This window comes from Oncorhynchus kisutch, linkage group LG3 (assembly GCF_002021735.2).
Source record: "Oncorhynchus kisutch isolate 150728-3 linkage group LG3, Okis_V2, whole genome shotgun sequence".
NCBI classification, from domain to species: domain Eukaryota; kingdom Metazoa; phylum Chordata; class Actinopteri; order Salmoniformes; family Salmonidae; genus Oncorhynchus; species Oncorhynchus kisutch.
In genome coordinates, this window is record NC_034176.2 from 33,087,440 (window position 1) to 33,105,313 (window position 17,874).

At 42.2% G+C, this 17,874-nt stretch overlaps 1 protein-coding gene across 1 annotated transcript in view; it reads left to right on the plus strand.

Annotated features, from left to right (window-relative positions):
• The window catches only part of LOC109881147 (phosphatidylinositol 4-phosphate 5-kinase type-1 beta-like), an 82,596-nt gene that overhangs the window by 36,491 nt on the left and 28,231 nt on the right, over nt 1-17,874 (plus strand). The window contains exons 2-4 of the mRNA XM_020473305.2: nt 5,348-5,444; nt 6,311-6,379; nt 7,260-7,390. Coding sequence (XP_020328894.1) covers nt 6,311-6,379; nt 7,260-7,390 — 200 coding nt within the window. The 5' untranslated portion in view covers nt 5,348-5,444. The remainder of the gene's footprint in view (nt 1-5,347; nt 5,445-6,310; nt 6,380-7,259; nt 7,391-17,874) is intronic.

Below are 17,874 nucleotides of genomic sequence, written 5' to 3' on the forward strand. Positions count from 1 at the left end.
ATGGAGACCGTGAGAGCACAGCCACACCTCACTGTGTCAAACTTCCAGTGCGTGAGACCTGGCAGACATATCCAGACATATCTCCGTCAGCATGTCACTGTGTGTGAAGCTATACAGTTGTGTAAAAGTTTTTGCTGAGAAGTCCTCACGGTCTCTGCAGACAAATGTGTGCGCACTTACATTTGAGTATTGTCCCACGTATCTGAGGTGTGAAGTGTTGTGTATGGAATGGAGTTTGAGTCGGAGTGAAAGGGTGTCTTCACGCCTTATTACAGAGGATCTACGCTGCTGTGCAGACTGAGTGCCTCAGTTTACGTCTCGTCCCACACCACTACTCACAGAGCAGAACCTATTTAGATCTCATTGATGATTGTAGCTAGTCTCCTAAACTGTGCTTTATTGGCTCCCTCTCCCTGCCTTTTATCTCTTCTCTTTTTTTTATCTGTCTGTCTCTCACAAAACGTGTATACACACACACACACACACATTCCGCAGCAGTGCTGTTCCATTTGATTCTGATTGATTGTTGTTGGCCCCTTTACATTAAAGTACTGAGCCTGTACTTCATTATTGATCCAGCTCCTTTTACCCATTTGATTCTAATCCAAACCACAGCAGTCCATCCTCCAAAGCAGAAAAATACATATTTAAATATACTGAAATTATACATTAATATATATATATAAGTATATATACTGTAAGTACTGTATGTCCTTCATTTTAAATATCCTAGTCTATTTATTATCTAAATTGGAACGATTTTAAATACATTTAATGCATTTTAATGTAAACTTTATTCGTGTTTTATTAACATTTTAAATTTATTAAATACATTTCAAATGATCTAAATTGGGACACTTTTTTGGGGACTTAAGATATGCTAGAAAAGTACATCTCGTATTTGAAGTATACAGGATAATATTAATTTGTATTTTATTTAAGTGTACTTGTAAAATATCAAAATAAAATTAAAGTTCTCTGCTTGGGCTATTCCACCTGCTACGTTATCTTATGTAGCTCAGGAATAGTGTCAGTGCCTCGCCTCAGGAAGTACACATTTATTTAGTCCACAGCATTTCCCCAACATTATGGCAACGTTCTTATCAAGTTCCTATAACCACATTGCAGTGCCCTTGAGAGAGAGAGAGAGATTGTTCTTTTAGCTTGCTGCTCTGAGATCAAACATCACACAATTTACATCAAATCAGAGCCATGTACTCAATATCAGGCTGTGCGTTAATGGTGTTAGTGAGTTTCAACAGTTGCTGTTGCACCAGATGATGAGATGACGCTTCTATTTGAAAGTGGGCTATCATTCCACCTTTCTTTGTTTAGCTGGGAACAACAGCTCTGCAGCTGTGGGCCTCTCGTGGATTGTTTTGGAAAAGGTGGCGCTGGCTGGGCACGCCACGGGTCAGATAGCCTCCGAGAGGGGGAGGGCGGGATAGAGGGAGAGAAGGGAGGGATGGGGGATTAGAGGGTGTGATTGAGGGAGAGATGGGGATAGGGGGATAGAGGGAGAGAGAAAGGGGGTGGAGGGTAGAGATAGTGCGAGCAAGGGAGAGTAGGAGTGAGGCACCAGCACAGCAGTGCCAACAGTCCAGGTCCCCTACACAATGACACATGAAGCCAGACTGACCGACTGGCTAATTAACATTCCTCATGTTCAACAGACAGACAGACAGACCCAGCACCAGAAAACATTTTGTTGTTGTTATAATTATTACCAGAGTGTAGGGTGCCCCGAAGTGACTCTTCTTATCAACTGTATGCAAGAATTTCCTCTGTGTTGTCTTAGGAATTCAGTCTTCTCTGTGTTGAATTCTCCAACCCCCACTGTCTCACCTCTGACAAGCAGAGGTTACATCCTGGAAGTCTGACATCTGATTGGAGGTTAACTTTACAGTAATACTATGGGTGAACAACTCAGCTTTTGAACAACTCTGATGCTTATGAAGGGGTCTTTAGATGAATTGTTCTTCCTTATTTGTTTCTCTCTCTCTCTCTTTGAACATGCTTAGAATAATGCCTTGTAATGCTTTGTAACTTAAGCTTCATGCCTTGTATAATGTTATCGTTCATTTGACAAAGTAATTAAGTACACTTATATTTAGAATTCCTTCTCAGACGTTTCTTCATTACCTATGACTGTAACTCAACCATAGTCTCTTGCGTATTGCTAATTATTTTTATGAAGTCAGATGAGCATTTTAATAGGCTAATTGGTCAGTCTTATTACGAGTCACATGTGATGTGTGTGTATTTATAATATAGGTTCCTGTATAGACACACATCAAATATTACTGTTCCACAGTATTTGTGTTCTCTTGACGAGCATCCTGGTAAAATGTAGCCTGGCTGACGCGACCCACATGACTACACAGCGAGATGGTGTTAGCCAGATTAGGTGAAATGACCTTGAGGCTGTGAATTGTGCTCTTTATACATGTTATGCAATAGCATGACCTCCATGATATATTCATGATAATTGCATTTCCAATTCGCATTTGAATAAACATGTTATGACTCAGTGCTGCCCATGAAGGCCAACAGCCAATGTACACACACACACACACACACACACACACACACACACACACACACACACACACACACACACACACACACACACACACACACACACACACAGAGAGAACACACACATACAGACAGTCTCTCCTGAGGCCAATGTTTATACACACACACAGACACACACACAGACACACACACACACACACACACACACACACACACACAGAGAGAACACACACATACAGACAGTCTCTCCTGAGGCCAATGTTTATACACACACACAGACACACACACAGACACACACACAGACACAGACACATACAGACAGTGTCTCCTAACCTGCCCTACAGCACAGACATCAGCTCCAAGTCAAATAGTATTTACTCTGTGTGTTGCTGCTGTGTTGTTAGCAACGGCAGAGCTGGTGCACCGATAAGGCTTCAGTTTGAGGATAAAGACAGTGTCTGTCTGCTACATACCCCTCTTAATGTCTGCCTGCTTTGTGTTTTGTTTGTGTCCAGACACACACAATAACATTTTCAATTAATAATAAAACCAGAATTGACAATCCTCTTCAAGGACAATTTCACGCCAGCCGGAGCTGAAAATAGTTTTGGTATCAGATTTTTCTGGAAATTCTCACATAGAAGCTTCATTGGGAGGAAGGATGTTTGAAATGCTTTTTACATTTTGTATCACAAACCATTTTTGAGAATCATAATGAAAGTGGCAATTTCAGGCCCTTTTTAGACCTGTACATGCCTCCTGTAAGACCCTATGATCTGTGAACACTACATGACACCTTGGTGTCGTTATACTCATTATAATGGGCTCTAACATATGGAGTATGTCTACATTCTGAAAAACACATTTTCAGTCAAAACTACTGTTTTTGATTTAGCTGATTCTTAGACATATTGTCTGGAACCATATAATCTTCAAACTCATCGCTTTTCCAGAGTGGGCTCTCTGGTACTTTTAATGATATGACCCATTTTATACATAGAAATTAACGTTATAGGTCATTAAATCTCCACCCAGCACAGCCAGAAGAGGATTTGCCACCCCTCAGAGCCTCGTTCCTCTCTAGTTTTCTGCCTTTCTAGGGAGTTTTTCCTAGCCACCGTGTGTCTACATCTGCATTGCTTGCTGTTTGGGGTTTTAGGCTGTTTCTGTATAGCACTTTTGTGACATCGGCTGATGTAACAAACATCACACAATGTGATATACTTGTAGAGTATATTGTTCCAAACAATACGTCTTAAAGTGAACACAATCAAAAAGGGTCATTTTGAGATATTAATTTGACTTATTAATATTGAATAAATGAAGGTTGTAAATCAGCAAAACAAAAACGTAATTCAGCTACCAAGCTAAGCACTGTTCTTCAAGTAAATGTGTTTTTGGAAAATGCTCAGTGAAAATTGTTAGAATAAGTCCCTGTGAAGAGAATTGTATGGTTTGTTTTACTTTGCAATCATTCGTTGTTGTATGGTATACATTTTAAAGTGAAAAATCCTAGTCTCAGCATTTCTCTGTTACTGTGGAATTGCCCTGTCTTGAGGCTGGTAGACTTCCTGACATGATGTCTACTTGGGAGGGAGAAAGCCCAGCTGTATGCGACAGGTGACATCATAGTTGTACATTTGACATTTTGGTTCCTCGCTCGTGTGTAGACGCACAAGAACAACACACACACAGAGAATGCTAATTGGATGAAGGCTCACCAGAGTGAGCCCTGATTGGACACATGCCTGATGAAGTAAGATATGTTTGGACACAGAGCTGATAAGGAGGAGTGCTTATAGGTTGCAGCGGGACACACAGGCAAAGCTTATGTAAGTAATAATGGCGGGTGGACTGACTGGGCTGCGTTCTGAGTAGCAGGTACATTGATATGCTGGAGGTGAGGCCACTGCAGGTTTAGCTGGAGGTTAACAGACAGAAATAGACACAGAAAGAAAACACTGAAATATATCCAATATCTCGCTGTGTAAATGCCCCCACCATCTCTCTCTCTCTTTCTCTGTCTCTCTCTGTCTCTCTTTCTCTCTCTCTCTCACTCTCTCTTTTTCTCTCTTGCTCTCTTTATGAAACAACTGCACTTAGACTCATTTCACACTCACATACATTCTAGTTAGACACACACACACAATCTGATGGTGTGGCTGAATGGTGAATAGCTTGGTTGTGTGTGTGTGTGTGTGTGAGAGCCTTGGCTGAGGTTCCATTAGTCCTCATGCAGTAGTACACTCTGAGGGTCTGCAGTCTCTCTGCTTGACGTGGAGTCATTTATCCAGCGCAGTTACTGCAGCACGCATGGCTGCTCACACACCCATCTACCTCCCCTCTTTCCTCTTCCCCCCACAGCAGAGCTCCTCACAGGGAGTTTTTGTTTGGCTGTGTGAGGAGGTGGAATTGTGGAGTGACTGACAGCAGGAACACCACTAATGAATGCACAAAAATACCCAGTTGTCTTGCCTTCTCAGAGAATAGATCATTTGCTGCGGGATGGGTAATCACTTCAGGTTTTGAAATAGATAAAATTGCCTTTAACTGTCGGAAATTAATAAAAAAATATGAAATTAATATTTTGAGGGGCCACCCGCTAAAATTGCTCCAATAATGAAAACACTTTAGCGTATCTGCTGGAATTTCCCAGTTAATGAAAAAATATTTGCCTGCACACATTTCCCCAAGTTTCTATTCTGACATCAGAGGTACGGCCTAACATTGAAGCAGAGGGCATTCTCCTACTGTTCTTTCACTCTGTAATCATGTAATGTAATGGAGTCTTTCCTCTCTTGTCTTCCAGAGGCTGTCTGGAGATTGAAACCTCCGCATGACTGCCTGATGACCAAGAGATGTGGTCGTGATCTCTGTTCCACTGGCAGAGCTTTTCACTAAGCAAGGTGACTGATTACACCTTCACTTTTCACTTAGCAGGGTGACTGATTACACCTTCACTTTTCACTTAGCAGGGTGACTGATTACACCTTCACTTTTCACTTAGCAGGGTGACTGATTACACCTTCACTTTTCACTTAGCAGGGTGACTGATTACACCTTCACTTTTCACTTAGCAGGGTGACTGATTACACCTTCACTTTTCACTAAGCAAGGTGACTGACTACACCTTCACTTTTCACTTAGCAGGGTGACTGATTACACCTTCACTTTTCACTTAGCAGGGTGACTGACTACACCTTCAAATCAAATCAAATTGATTTATATCGCCCTTCGTACATCAGCTGATATCTCAAAGTGCTGTACAGAAACCCAGCCTAAAACCCCAAACAGCAAGCAATGCAGGTGTAGAAGCACCTTCACTTTTCACTTAGTAGGGTGCGCTCATTATACCTGCTTCACGCGGACACTGCAGATATACTGTGTTAGATTACATCGTCACATTAAGACCTATAGGAGCAATTCAGCATGACAATGTCTAGCGTATGTAGACAATGTGGCTGTGTATCTGTGTCAGATGATGCAGTGAAAAATGCGTAGCTCACCAATCTGCACAGGTCTATTAGTCAAACTCAAACTGTAGGCCTATGTGGTCATGTACTCTAGCCTGAGAAAGACGGTAGTGGAAAAACCTCCCTCTTTGTGAGCTTTGTGTTGACATTATGAAATAACCCAAAATGAATCTAGTCAGTCCATGTGAATTGACTTTATTCCTGTACCACTGACCTAAAGTAGCACCTGAAGAAACGTTGTTTGTTTCTAAACTTTGACCAGTGAGTTCCTTTATTCGTCTGCTCTGTCCTCTCATCAGATGTCAACGACCACAGAAAATGGAGTGGGAGGGTCTCGAAACATGAGCGGAGAGAAAACATACAAGAAGGTAAAGTTTCATCCCTCCATATACTGCTCTCTCTGGCTGGATTCTACTGGCCTTTTATGACAACCATGAAGGGAGGTTTCTTAATGCTTGTTGAAATGAATGACCATTTATCACTATGAAGCCTGTTGATGTGACCCAAGAAGCCTTTTAAAGTGACCCTTTGTCATATGAGCTCCTATCAATGTCCTGCTTCTACACAGTTCATACATGATGGGAAGCTATCCTCACAGTCCATTCTCTGCTTTACTACATTTTCATTTGGATCAGACGTGGTGGTGATGGGATTTTTGTGCCACACACAATATAACAGGGCCTAATGCAGTAGATTTGAAACATCTAGGTAATGAATTTGACATTATCAGAACTATTGAAGCCATCGAAAACGGTGTCATAGGCATCAACTGGCTTTCAATTTCATGACGTTAACGTGCTTGTTTCAGATAATCAGACATTGTTTTCTGATTGCACTGTATGTTCCTGAACTGACTTTTACAAGACATTTTACACTGACCTTTACAATACATTTTACACTGACCTTTACAAGACATTTTACACTGACCTTTACAAGACATGCCTCTCTTCTGGGAATTTGCTACCTTGCTCTTTGGAGTTTACGCCTAGTTCACCTACCTTTTTAAAAAAGGCATCTGTAACCACAGATGCATATCTGTATTCCCAGTCATGTGAAATCCATTGATTAGGGTCTAATACATTTATTTCAATTCACTGATTTCCTAATATGAACTGTAACTCCGTACAATCCTTGAAATTGTTGCATGTTGCCTTTTATATTTTTGTTTGATGGATTTGTTGCTTGATTGAGCTGTTGATTCGTTAATGTATGTGTTGATTGGTGTGTTTGGTTGTCCCTGACCCTCAGACCACATCGTCAGCCCTGAAGGGGGCCATCCAGTTGGGCATCGGCTACACAGTGGGCAACCTGACCTCCAAACCTGACAGAGATGTTCTCATGCAGGACTTCTATGTGGTGGAGAGCGTCTTCCTGCCAAGGTGAGGAGCAGGGACATGACTGATGATTATATTGATGCTATAGTATATAAACTCAGCAAAAATATAAACGTGCTCTCACTGTCAACTGCGTTTATTTTCAGCAAACTTAACATGTGTAAATATTTGTATGAACATAACAAGATTCCACAACTGAGACATAAACTGAACAAGTTCCACTGACATGTGACTAACATAACGATGATACTGTGACACACCGCCCCAGACCATGACGGACCCTCCACCTCCAAATCTATCCCACTCCAGATTACAGGCCTCTGTGTAACACTCATTCCTTCGACGATAAACGCAAATCCAACCATCACACCTGGTAAGACAACCACGACTCATCAGTGAAGAACTCTTTTTGCTAGTCCTGTCTGGTCTAGCGACGGTGGGTTTGTGCCCATAGGCAACATTGTTAGTCTGTTAGCTAGCTAACATTGAACCTGGTTGGTTAGCTACCTGCAGATTCATGCATGGTAGTAATGTCATGAGTTGGGATTATGGTTCATTGTTTCATTAGCTAGCTACATGCCTTCACTTGTTGAGGGCCGGGGGCAGTATTCAGAAATTCGGATGACTGACATGCCCAAAGTAAACTGCCTGTTACTCAGGCCCAGAAGCTAGGATATGCATGTAATTTGTATTGGATATAAAACACTCTAAAGATTCTAAAGCTGTTAAAATAATGTCTCCGAGTATAACAGAACTGCTATGGCAGGTGAAAACCCAAGGAGAATCCAACTGGATTCATTGAAATTGAAATCGCCGTCTATGGGAAAATCAAAGGAATACCTCACAGATTGCAGTTTCTAGGGCTTCCACTAGATGTCAACAGTCTCTAGAAAGAGTTTCAGGCTTGTTTTTTGAAAAATTAGATAGTATTTGTAGTTTTTCTAGGTGGCTCCCATTTTGACTGTAGTATTGTGGCGCGCGTGCATGAGGGCACGCACTTCATTATTTATCTCCGGTAATGAACATACTATTCTCCGTCATAAATTGTACTGTTTATTTACATGTTAGGGTACCTGAGGATCGATTAGAAACATTGTTGGGACGAAGTTTATTGGTAACTTTTGGAATTCCTTTATATGCATTTTGAAACCGGGCGGATTACTGAATCAAGCGCGCCAGCTAAACTGACTTTTTTGGGGATATAAAGAAGGACTTTATCGAACAAAATGACCATTTGATGTGTAGCTGGGATCCTTGGGATTGCAAACAGAGGAAGATCTTCAAATATAAGTGATGTATTTTATTGCTATTTCTGACTTTTGTAATGCCTTTGCTGGTTTGGAAAATGTTTTTAATGCTTTTGTGTGTGGGGCGCTGTACTCAGATAATCGCATGTTATGCTTTCGCCGTAAAGCCTTTTTGAAGTCTGACAAAGTGGCTGGATTAACAAGAAGTTAAGCTTTTAAATGATGTAGGACACTTGTATTTTCATAAATGTTTAATATTACGATTTTGTATTTTGAATTTGGCACACTCTGATTTCACCGAATTTGATCCTGGTAACAGGATTTCCGTACTAAGAGGTTTTAATAAAAGACTCCACTATGCAAGTATCCATTTAAATAGATTGTTCATGATGTCACTGCGAACTGTTGATGGATGTAGCTGGTAAATTTGCTCTGTCTATCTACTCCGATTTCAGAGCACTCTCGTCTGAGTGTGCCAGAGCTTAGAATAACTGACAAATTTACCAATATGGCCGGTGTTAGTAAACGTTGGCAAAAAAAGCTGCCAGCAGCATAGTTGCAGTCACCAATGCTCTGGATAACACAAAAACAGCCTAATCAGCTCTGCTCGGGCTTGTAAAATGGTCAGCGTGTGCCGTTCTCTCATTTGTGTCTGGAAGTAGTTAGCAAGCTAGTCAACGTTAGCCAGTTAGCTTGGGTGCTTGACTGCTGTTGTTAGGACAGAATGCTCAGATCAACCCTTAAAGAGATGGGTGGGGCTAAAGGTTAAGAGGGTGTGAACGATTCTGAATGGGTACATGTACCAAAATATTCAAAATATTCAAGTTATCAACTTTCAAAGCAGAATTACTTTCCCATTGTTCCTCAACTGTAGTGCATGATATACAATTTTCTAGCTCTGAGTCTCTACTTTTATCTAATGTAAAAAAAAAAAATTTTTATTCAAATTTTGTTTCATAAGACCGAATCGAGCTGGTCAGTCACCAATGTGTCGGAGGAAACCCTGTTCAACTGACGACCGAAGTCAGCCTGCAGGCACCCAGCTCGCCACAAGGAGTCGCTAGAGTGTGATGAACCAAGTAAACCCTCCCCTAACCCGGACGATGCTGGGTCAATTGCGCACCACCTTATGGGACTCCCGGTCACAGCTGGTTGGGATCAAACCCCAGGCTGTAGTGACGCCTTAACACTACGATGCAGTGCCTTAGACATCTGTGCCACTCGGGAAGCACATACAAACTTTTTAAAAATGTGGCATCTGCAAAGGACAAGAACCGAACGTAGCTAGTCGAAGTTATCTAGTCAATCAAGCCGAGACGTTAGAGTTGCTTTGCAGCTTTTGGTTTCATTTCCAAAATAAAAGTCTAGGGCTTGTTTTGGGAACTGCATTCCATAACAACGTTACACCAGTAGATGGCGGAGTATAGGCTTGGGTCTTCAGCAAATGACTTGTCTGAATAATAAAGACACAGAATGTCTAGAATAACTGCCTGAGCTGCAAAACAGAAAGTAAATATGATTTAGGATAGGCCTATTCCGCTATCTAAGTGTGCCATGGTGTTGTGTTATTTATTGGCCTTATAATTGCATCATTTATTTTTATAGCTGCATAGTGCTACTGTGGTGATCATGTAACCTAATGAATCACACTTTTTCCAGTATTTGGGAGCACGGACTGTAGGCCTTATTAGGCATTTTGACTATTGTATTAGTGAATTTCACTCTGTATGTAGGCTTGTTCTAGCTATTTGCGTTGCACGACCCCATCACGCAGAGGCTATATTCATATCAATAAATGAGACAAAACTAAATATTGATTAAGTCTTGGCTATAATCTGTCCTGATCGAAATAGCCTTGGGGTCCCTTAATGGTCTGGACTTTTCCTTATCAGCCACTGCACATGCTTCTTCAACAAGTGCGTTTAAAATGCATTTTGAGACTGTATTTAGAGGCCTGTGAGCTAGGTTCTCTTTTTAAGGGAAGCCCTATAATAAAAAGTTATAAAACACAAATAGAGTTCTACGATTATTACGCAAAGCACCAGTACCCAAAATGATAGCCTGAATTGCATTGACTATAAGTTGAATGCCTATTTGTTTTTATTTGGATAGGCCTAAATTAAACATTAAATTATTAAAGTGATAGGCTAAAGAACTAAGAATTTATATAATTTTGAATACACACATGGATATCAATAAACTAATGGATAAGACTTGTATTCCCTTTTGATTTAGTTCCTATTGCAACTGAGACAAATGACTGAATGACTGACATACTGACTGGATTAATTAAATGTTCAAATATGTTGGAATGACGAGTTGCACGCATCATGCATGCTCTGCACTGGTAAAAACTGCTGGTTATGTATCATTATTCAAGGTAGATACTACTGCTTATGATTCATTATTCCTGGTAGACACTAATGGTTATGTTTCATTATTCCTGGTAGACACTAATGGTTATGTTTCATTATTCCTGGTAGACACTAATGGTTATGTTTCATTATTCCTGGTAGACACTACTGGTTATGTTTCATTATTCCTGGTAGACACTAATGGTTATGTTTCATTATTCCTGGTAGATACTACTGGTTATGTTTCATTATTCCTGGTAGATACTACTGGTTCACCAACTACTTCTCTGATAGAGTTCAGTGTGTCAAATCGGAGGGTCTGCTGTCCGGACCTCTGGCAGTCTCTATGGGGGTGCCACAGGGTTCAATTCTTGGACCGACTCTCTTCTCTGTATACATCAATGAGGTCGCTCTTGCTGCTGGTGAGTCTCTGATCCACCTCTATGCAGACGACACCATTCTGTATACTTCCGGCCCTTCTTTGGACACTGTGTTAACAACCCTCCAGGCAAGCTTCAACGCCATACAACTCTCCTTCCGTGGCCTCCAATTGCTCTTAAATACAAGTAAAACTAAATGCATGCTCTTCAACCGATCGCTACCTGCACCTACCCGCCTGTCCAACATCACTACTCTGGATGTCTCTGACTCTGTCCATACGTGGACAACTACAAATACTTAGGTGTCTGGTTAGACTGTAAACTCTCCTTCCAGACCCATATCAAACATCTCCAATCCAAAGTTAAATCTAGAATTGGCTTCCTATTTCGCAACAAAGCATCCTTCACTCATGCTGCCAAACATACCCTTGTAAAACTGACCATCCTACCAATCCTCGACTTTGGCGATGTTATTTACAAAATAGCCTCCAATTCCCTACTCAACAAATTGGATGCAGTCTATCACAGTGCAATCCGTTTTATCACCAAAGCCCCATATACTACCCACCATTGCGACCTGTACGCTCTCGTTGGCTGGCCCTCGCTTCATACTCGTTGCCAAACCCACTGGCTCCATGTCATCTACAAGACCCTGCCAGATAAAGTCCCCCCTTATCTCAGCTCGCTGGTCACCATAGCATCTCCCACCTGTAGCACACGCTCCAGCAGGTATATCTCTCTAGTCACCCCCAAAACCAATTCTTTCTTTGGCCGCCTCTCCTTCCAGTTCTCTGCTGCCAATGACTGGAACGAACTACAAAAATCTCTGAAACTGGAAACACTTATCTCCCTCACTAGCTTTAAGCACCAACTGTCAGAGCAGCTCACAGATTACTTCACCTGTACATAGCCCACCTATAATTTAGCCCAAACAACTACCTCTTTCCCAACTGTATTTAATTTTTATTTATTTATTTATTTTGCTCCTTTGCACCCCATTATTTTTATTTCTACTTTGCACATTCTTCCATTGCAAAACTACCATTCCAGTGTTTTACTTGCTATATTGTATTTACTTTGCCACCATGGCCTTTTTTGCCTTTACCTCCCTTCTCACCTCATTTGCTCACATTGTATATAGACTTGTTTATACTGTATTATTGACTGTATGTTTGTTTTACTCCATGTGTAACTCTGTGTCGTTGTATCTGTCGAACTGCTATGCTTTATCTTGGCCAGGTCGCAATTGTAAATGAGAACTTGTTCTCAACTTGCCTACCTGGTTAAATAAAGGTAAAATAAAAATAAAAATAATTAAAAATAGTAATACTCAGTAGCAGTTTACAATATGTTGTATCTACCTACGTATGCTTTCACACAAATACATGCTTTACAGCCTGAGTAGATGAATCCTAATAAGTCCTTTAGAAACACTACAGCCTATGTTGATGCTGCTGTGAAGTGACTCGTTGACTTTCAGCAGTGAACCTGCAGTATGGCTGAAGAGGGAACAGAGGTTGAGCTAGATCTGTCTGCTAGCTGAAATAGGAAAGCTTCATGTCTGGATCTCTCCATGAAACAAGGGAGGAGGCGTTCTCCTTAAACAGTAATGACTCACATAGAGGATTCATATCCTAAAGAATAAAAAAGGGGCTTCTATCATTTAACATGAATGTGAATCTAGTTGAAGTCATGGTGTATGGACTCTGTCAATCCAGTGGATTATATACCCCAAATCCCTGGAAATCAGCTTACTGTGTCTTTTAACACCAGTGTGCAAAACATACTGCATGCCGTGTCATGCCTGGCCCATCAAATTGTCTGTCTTTAATAATTACATCAGCAGCTTAAAGAAACACTTTACATAACCCCAAACACACCCTGGAATACACGCACCCATACACACAAACAAACACATGCGCATACACACACACACACATACACAAAACACACACACAAGTGTAAGAGATGACATTATTAGTGCCGTCAGATCACATCTCTTGGTATTAACAGATGAGCGAACGTCATGCACTGTTTGAGTAATCTTCTTGTCTATATCGCACATATTTCGCCAAAGATCTAGAAAATCTGTTACCGAACGACATTAAACAAACCTCTCCCCATATGAAAAACAGAATCACCAGAGAATATCATCCTCTTGATTGGTTGAGTTTTGTAAGCAAGTTTTTTAAGAATTGATATTTGCTAATGGTCATGCCAGCCTCTTTCCCTTCCAAGCTCTGCAGAGACTTGGACTAGGAAATGCTTTCTGTGTGTCCTTTTCCAAATGGCACATCAGGACATGCAAAGTCTGTCCTTCAATAGAAACTGAACACACTGGTATATGCAAACATGCTGTCAGATTTAACTCGCACCCTTGAGTTTCACATTTATTATGCTCATTTCAATATATACTGCAGGTTAAAGGGATTTTATTCAAATTAACCTGCTTAACACAGGTGCAATAGCCATCCCAGAATGTTGAAATTAATTTGTTTAGCCAAACATTCAGAGAGAGAACAATATGTTCTCATTTGTCTCTTTATGGGCATCTTTTGACTGAGAGCGGGCTGGTAACAATGACAACACTGGAGAGACCAGGTGTTTTAACCTCTACTAGAAGAGACAAAAGACTCTCCATGGAGGAAAAACAAACAGAACAAAATGAGTGTAGGAGGAAGCTTAAGCCATGACGTGGCTACAGGCATACAGTAACACAGTGGTTCCCAAACTGTGGGGCGTGAGGAGCCGCCGGGGGGGTATTTTTATTTTTTAAAGGAACTCAGTCCGGCTTTAAACTTACTCTTGAAAGTTGTAGCATGCACGACAGCGCCAGCTCTTCTGGACGACCGTGTGGTAACGCTCTTGATAGCCGATGTGAGCAAGACCTTTAAACAGGTCAACATTCACAAAACCGCGGGACCAGATGGATTACCAGGACGTGTACTCAAAGCATGCGCGGACCAACTGGCAAGTGTCTTCACTGACATTTTCAACCTCTCCCTGACTGAGTCTGTAATACCTACATGTTTCAAGCAGACCACCATAGTCCCTGTGCCCAAGGAAGCAAAAGTAACCTGCCTCAATGATTACCGCCCCGTAGCACTCACGTCTGTAGCCATGAAGTGCTTTGAAAGGCTGGTCTTGGCTCACATCAACACCATCCTCCCGGATACCCTAGACCCACTCCAATTCGCATACCGCCCAACAGATCCACAGATAACGCAATCTCAATAGCACTCCACACTGCCCTTTCCCACCTGGACAAAAGGAACACCTATATGAGAATGCTGTTCATTGACTACATCTCAGCGTTCAACAGCATAGTGCCCTCAAAGCTCATCACTAAGCTAAGGACTAAAATAAACACCTCCATCGGCAACTGGATTCTGGACTTCCTGACAGGATTCCCCCAGGTGGTAAGGGTAGGCAACAGCACGTCTGCCACGGTGATCCCAGACACTGGGGCCCCTCAGGAGTGTGTACTTAGTCCCCTCTTGTACTCCCTGTTCACCCACAGCTGCGTGACCAAACACGACTCCTACACCATTAAGTTTGCTGACCACCAACAGTGGTTGGCCTGATCACCCACAATGATGAGACAGCCTATAGGGAGGAAGTCAGAGACCTGGCAGTGTGGTGCCAGGGCAACAACCTCTTCCTCAATGTGAGCAAGACAAAGGATCTGATCGTGGACTACAGGAAAAGGCGGGCCAAACAGGCCCCCATTAATATCGACATGGCTTGAGAGTTTCAAGTTCTTTGGTGTCCACATCACCAACGAACTTTCATGGTCCAAACACACCAAGACAGTCATGAAGAGGGCATGACAACACCTTTTCCCCCCTAGGAGACTGAAAAGATGTAGCATAGGTCACCAGATCCTCAAAGTTATACAGCTGCACCATCGAGAGCATCCTGACCGGTTGCATCACCGCCTTACAGAGAGTAGTGTGTACTACTGGGGCCAAGCTTCCTGCCATCCAGGACCTATAAAATAGGCGGTGTCAGAGGAAAGCCCAAAAACGTGTCAGAGACTCCAGTCACCCAAGTCATAGACTGTTATTTCTGCTACTGCACGGCAAGTGGAGCGCCAAATCTAGGACCAAAAGTCTCCTTAACAGATTTCACCACCAAGCCATAAGAATGCTGAACAATTAATTAAATGGCCAACGGACTATTTACATTGACCTCCCCCACTGCGGGGGTCGTGGGATGTTCCCCAATGCTGGAAGGGGGGGGGGGGGCCCGAGTGAAAAGGTTTGGGAACTCCTGCAGTAACAGAACAGCAGTAGTTTTTGACTCAATCTCTCCTTCTCTCTCTTTCTGTCTATTTCTCTGTCTACCTTTCTCTCTCTCTCTCTCTCTCTAGGCTGTCACTGGCGTTGGCGCCTGTACATCTCAGACATTTTATCTGTTGTAACTTGTCTAGTGTTCTTTTCTCAAACAGTACTCTAGTTCTGCTCTGCTTGGATAAGACACTTTCATTGCTGTGTGTGTTTGTGTGCTCTTTCATCTAAATGGTTCTAATATGAGACTATACCGTTTCAGTCACAGCAGGCAGGCAGCACATAGCTCTGTGCAGCTGGAGGTCATTATCTTTGTCACACACACACACACACACACACACACACACACACAGCGTGATTTCGTTCAGCAGTAGGTTGATGATCACACCTATTTATGTTGAGGCTGTAGCCTGTCCTGTTACTGGGTGGAAGCACTGGGTGGAAGCATCTTCGGCCAATTGAGGGTTCAACAACCTGGTTTCGATAGCGGCTCGCTGTGGAGGTGCCCCTGAAAACGAAGCCTTTTTAACACCCTTTTAATGGATTGAGATTTAGGATGCAGTGTGTTGGCGTGTTGTTACAGGATCATCTGGAGCTAATCACCCAGTAAACCTCCTGTATTCTGTTCCACCTGGCACGGCTACAGGTTCGTACCGAAACAGGCTCAGTCTCTACGTGAGCCATGTCAGCCGCTCATCAAAGAAAGAGAAAGAAAGGACAACAGAAATGTGTGTTATTTATTCTCTCTCTCTCTGAGTGGTCGTGTGTGTTTGCGCGCATGTATCAGCAGTTAACCCCTTGCTAGAGAGATGCCAGAGAGATGGGCCCTTCAGGTCAAATTCATTACCACCTCTCTATTATTACACTGTCATTATCACTGGGACAGGTAGATCAGAGGAGAATACACCATGGAGTTTCAATATGCAGCACTACCATATAGAATATATAACATACTGTATGAGCAGGACCATCTAATATCTATATGTTATTCTACACTCACATTACTTTTCATTTGAAATTATTTTCTACCGTTCTTTTCTATTATGCCATAGCTTTAGTTTCGGATTCACGTACTTTACTCCAAGGCTGTTGTACCCTCCTCACCACAGCTCTTATGAATCCCCTGACACATCCTGCATTCGTGATCAGTCGTCATTGCTATCAGACAAAAGGCTACAGGACAAGCAAAGAAAGAGTGAAAGCCAGAGAGAGATGGATAGAGAGAGAGATGGATGGAAGGAGAGAGAGAGAGAGAGAGATGGATGGATGGAGAGAGAGAGAGAGAGAGATGGATGGAGAGAGAGAGAGAGAGAGAGAGCTGGAGGGAGGGAGAGAGAGAGAGAGAGATACTGAGGAGTGAAGCAAACACTGTCGTAATGTGTCCGTATTGATTACGCATCTATTCAAACACAGAAACAACAGAGATTAATTAAGACAGAACACACACACACACACACACACACACACACACACACACACACACACACACACACACTACCACTCAGGGCCCTGAATGAAAACGCATATAAAATCGAATTGTATTTGTCACATGCGCCGAAGACAACTGGTGTAGACAGAGTAAAAGCAGCAAATGAGTGTAAATGTGTATGTGTGTATGTGTGTATGTGTGTATGTGTGTATGTGTGTATGTGTGTATGTGTGTATGTGTGTGTGTGTGTGTGTGTTATGTATTGTGTGTGTGTGTGTGCGCGTGTGTAGTGTATGTGAATGTGTGGGAGTGTCAATGTAGTGTGTTTGAGTCCATGTTTATGTGTGTATATATATGTATGTGTGTATATATTCATTCTAGTGAGTGTGCGTAGGGTCAGTGTATGTGTGTATATATTTGTGTGTGTGTGTGTGTGTATTAATTCTAGTGATTGTGCGTAGGGTCAGTGTGTATATATTCATTCTAGTGAGTGTGCGTAGGGTCAGTGCAAGATAAGAGTCAGTCCAGATAGTCTGTGTACCATTAATTGACTATTTAGCAGTCTGGCTATTTGGTTGTCTTCTGGCTTGAAGGTTCGGAGCCTGTTGGTCCGAGAGCTGATGCTCCGGTACCGTTTGCTGGACGGTAGCAGAGTGAACAGTCGATGGCTTGGGTGGCTGGAGTCTTTGGCAATTTTTCGGGCCTTCATCTGACACCTCCTGACATAAAGGTCCTGGTTGGCAGGCAGCTTGACCCCGGTGATGTACTGGACCACCCACATCACCCTGTTGAACTGCTTGAGGATCCAAGGGCCCATGTCAAATCTTTTC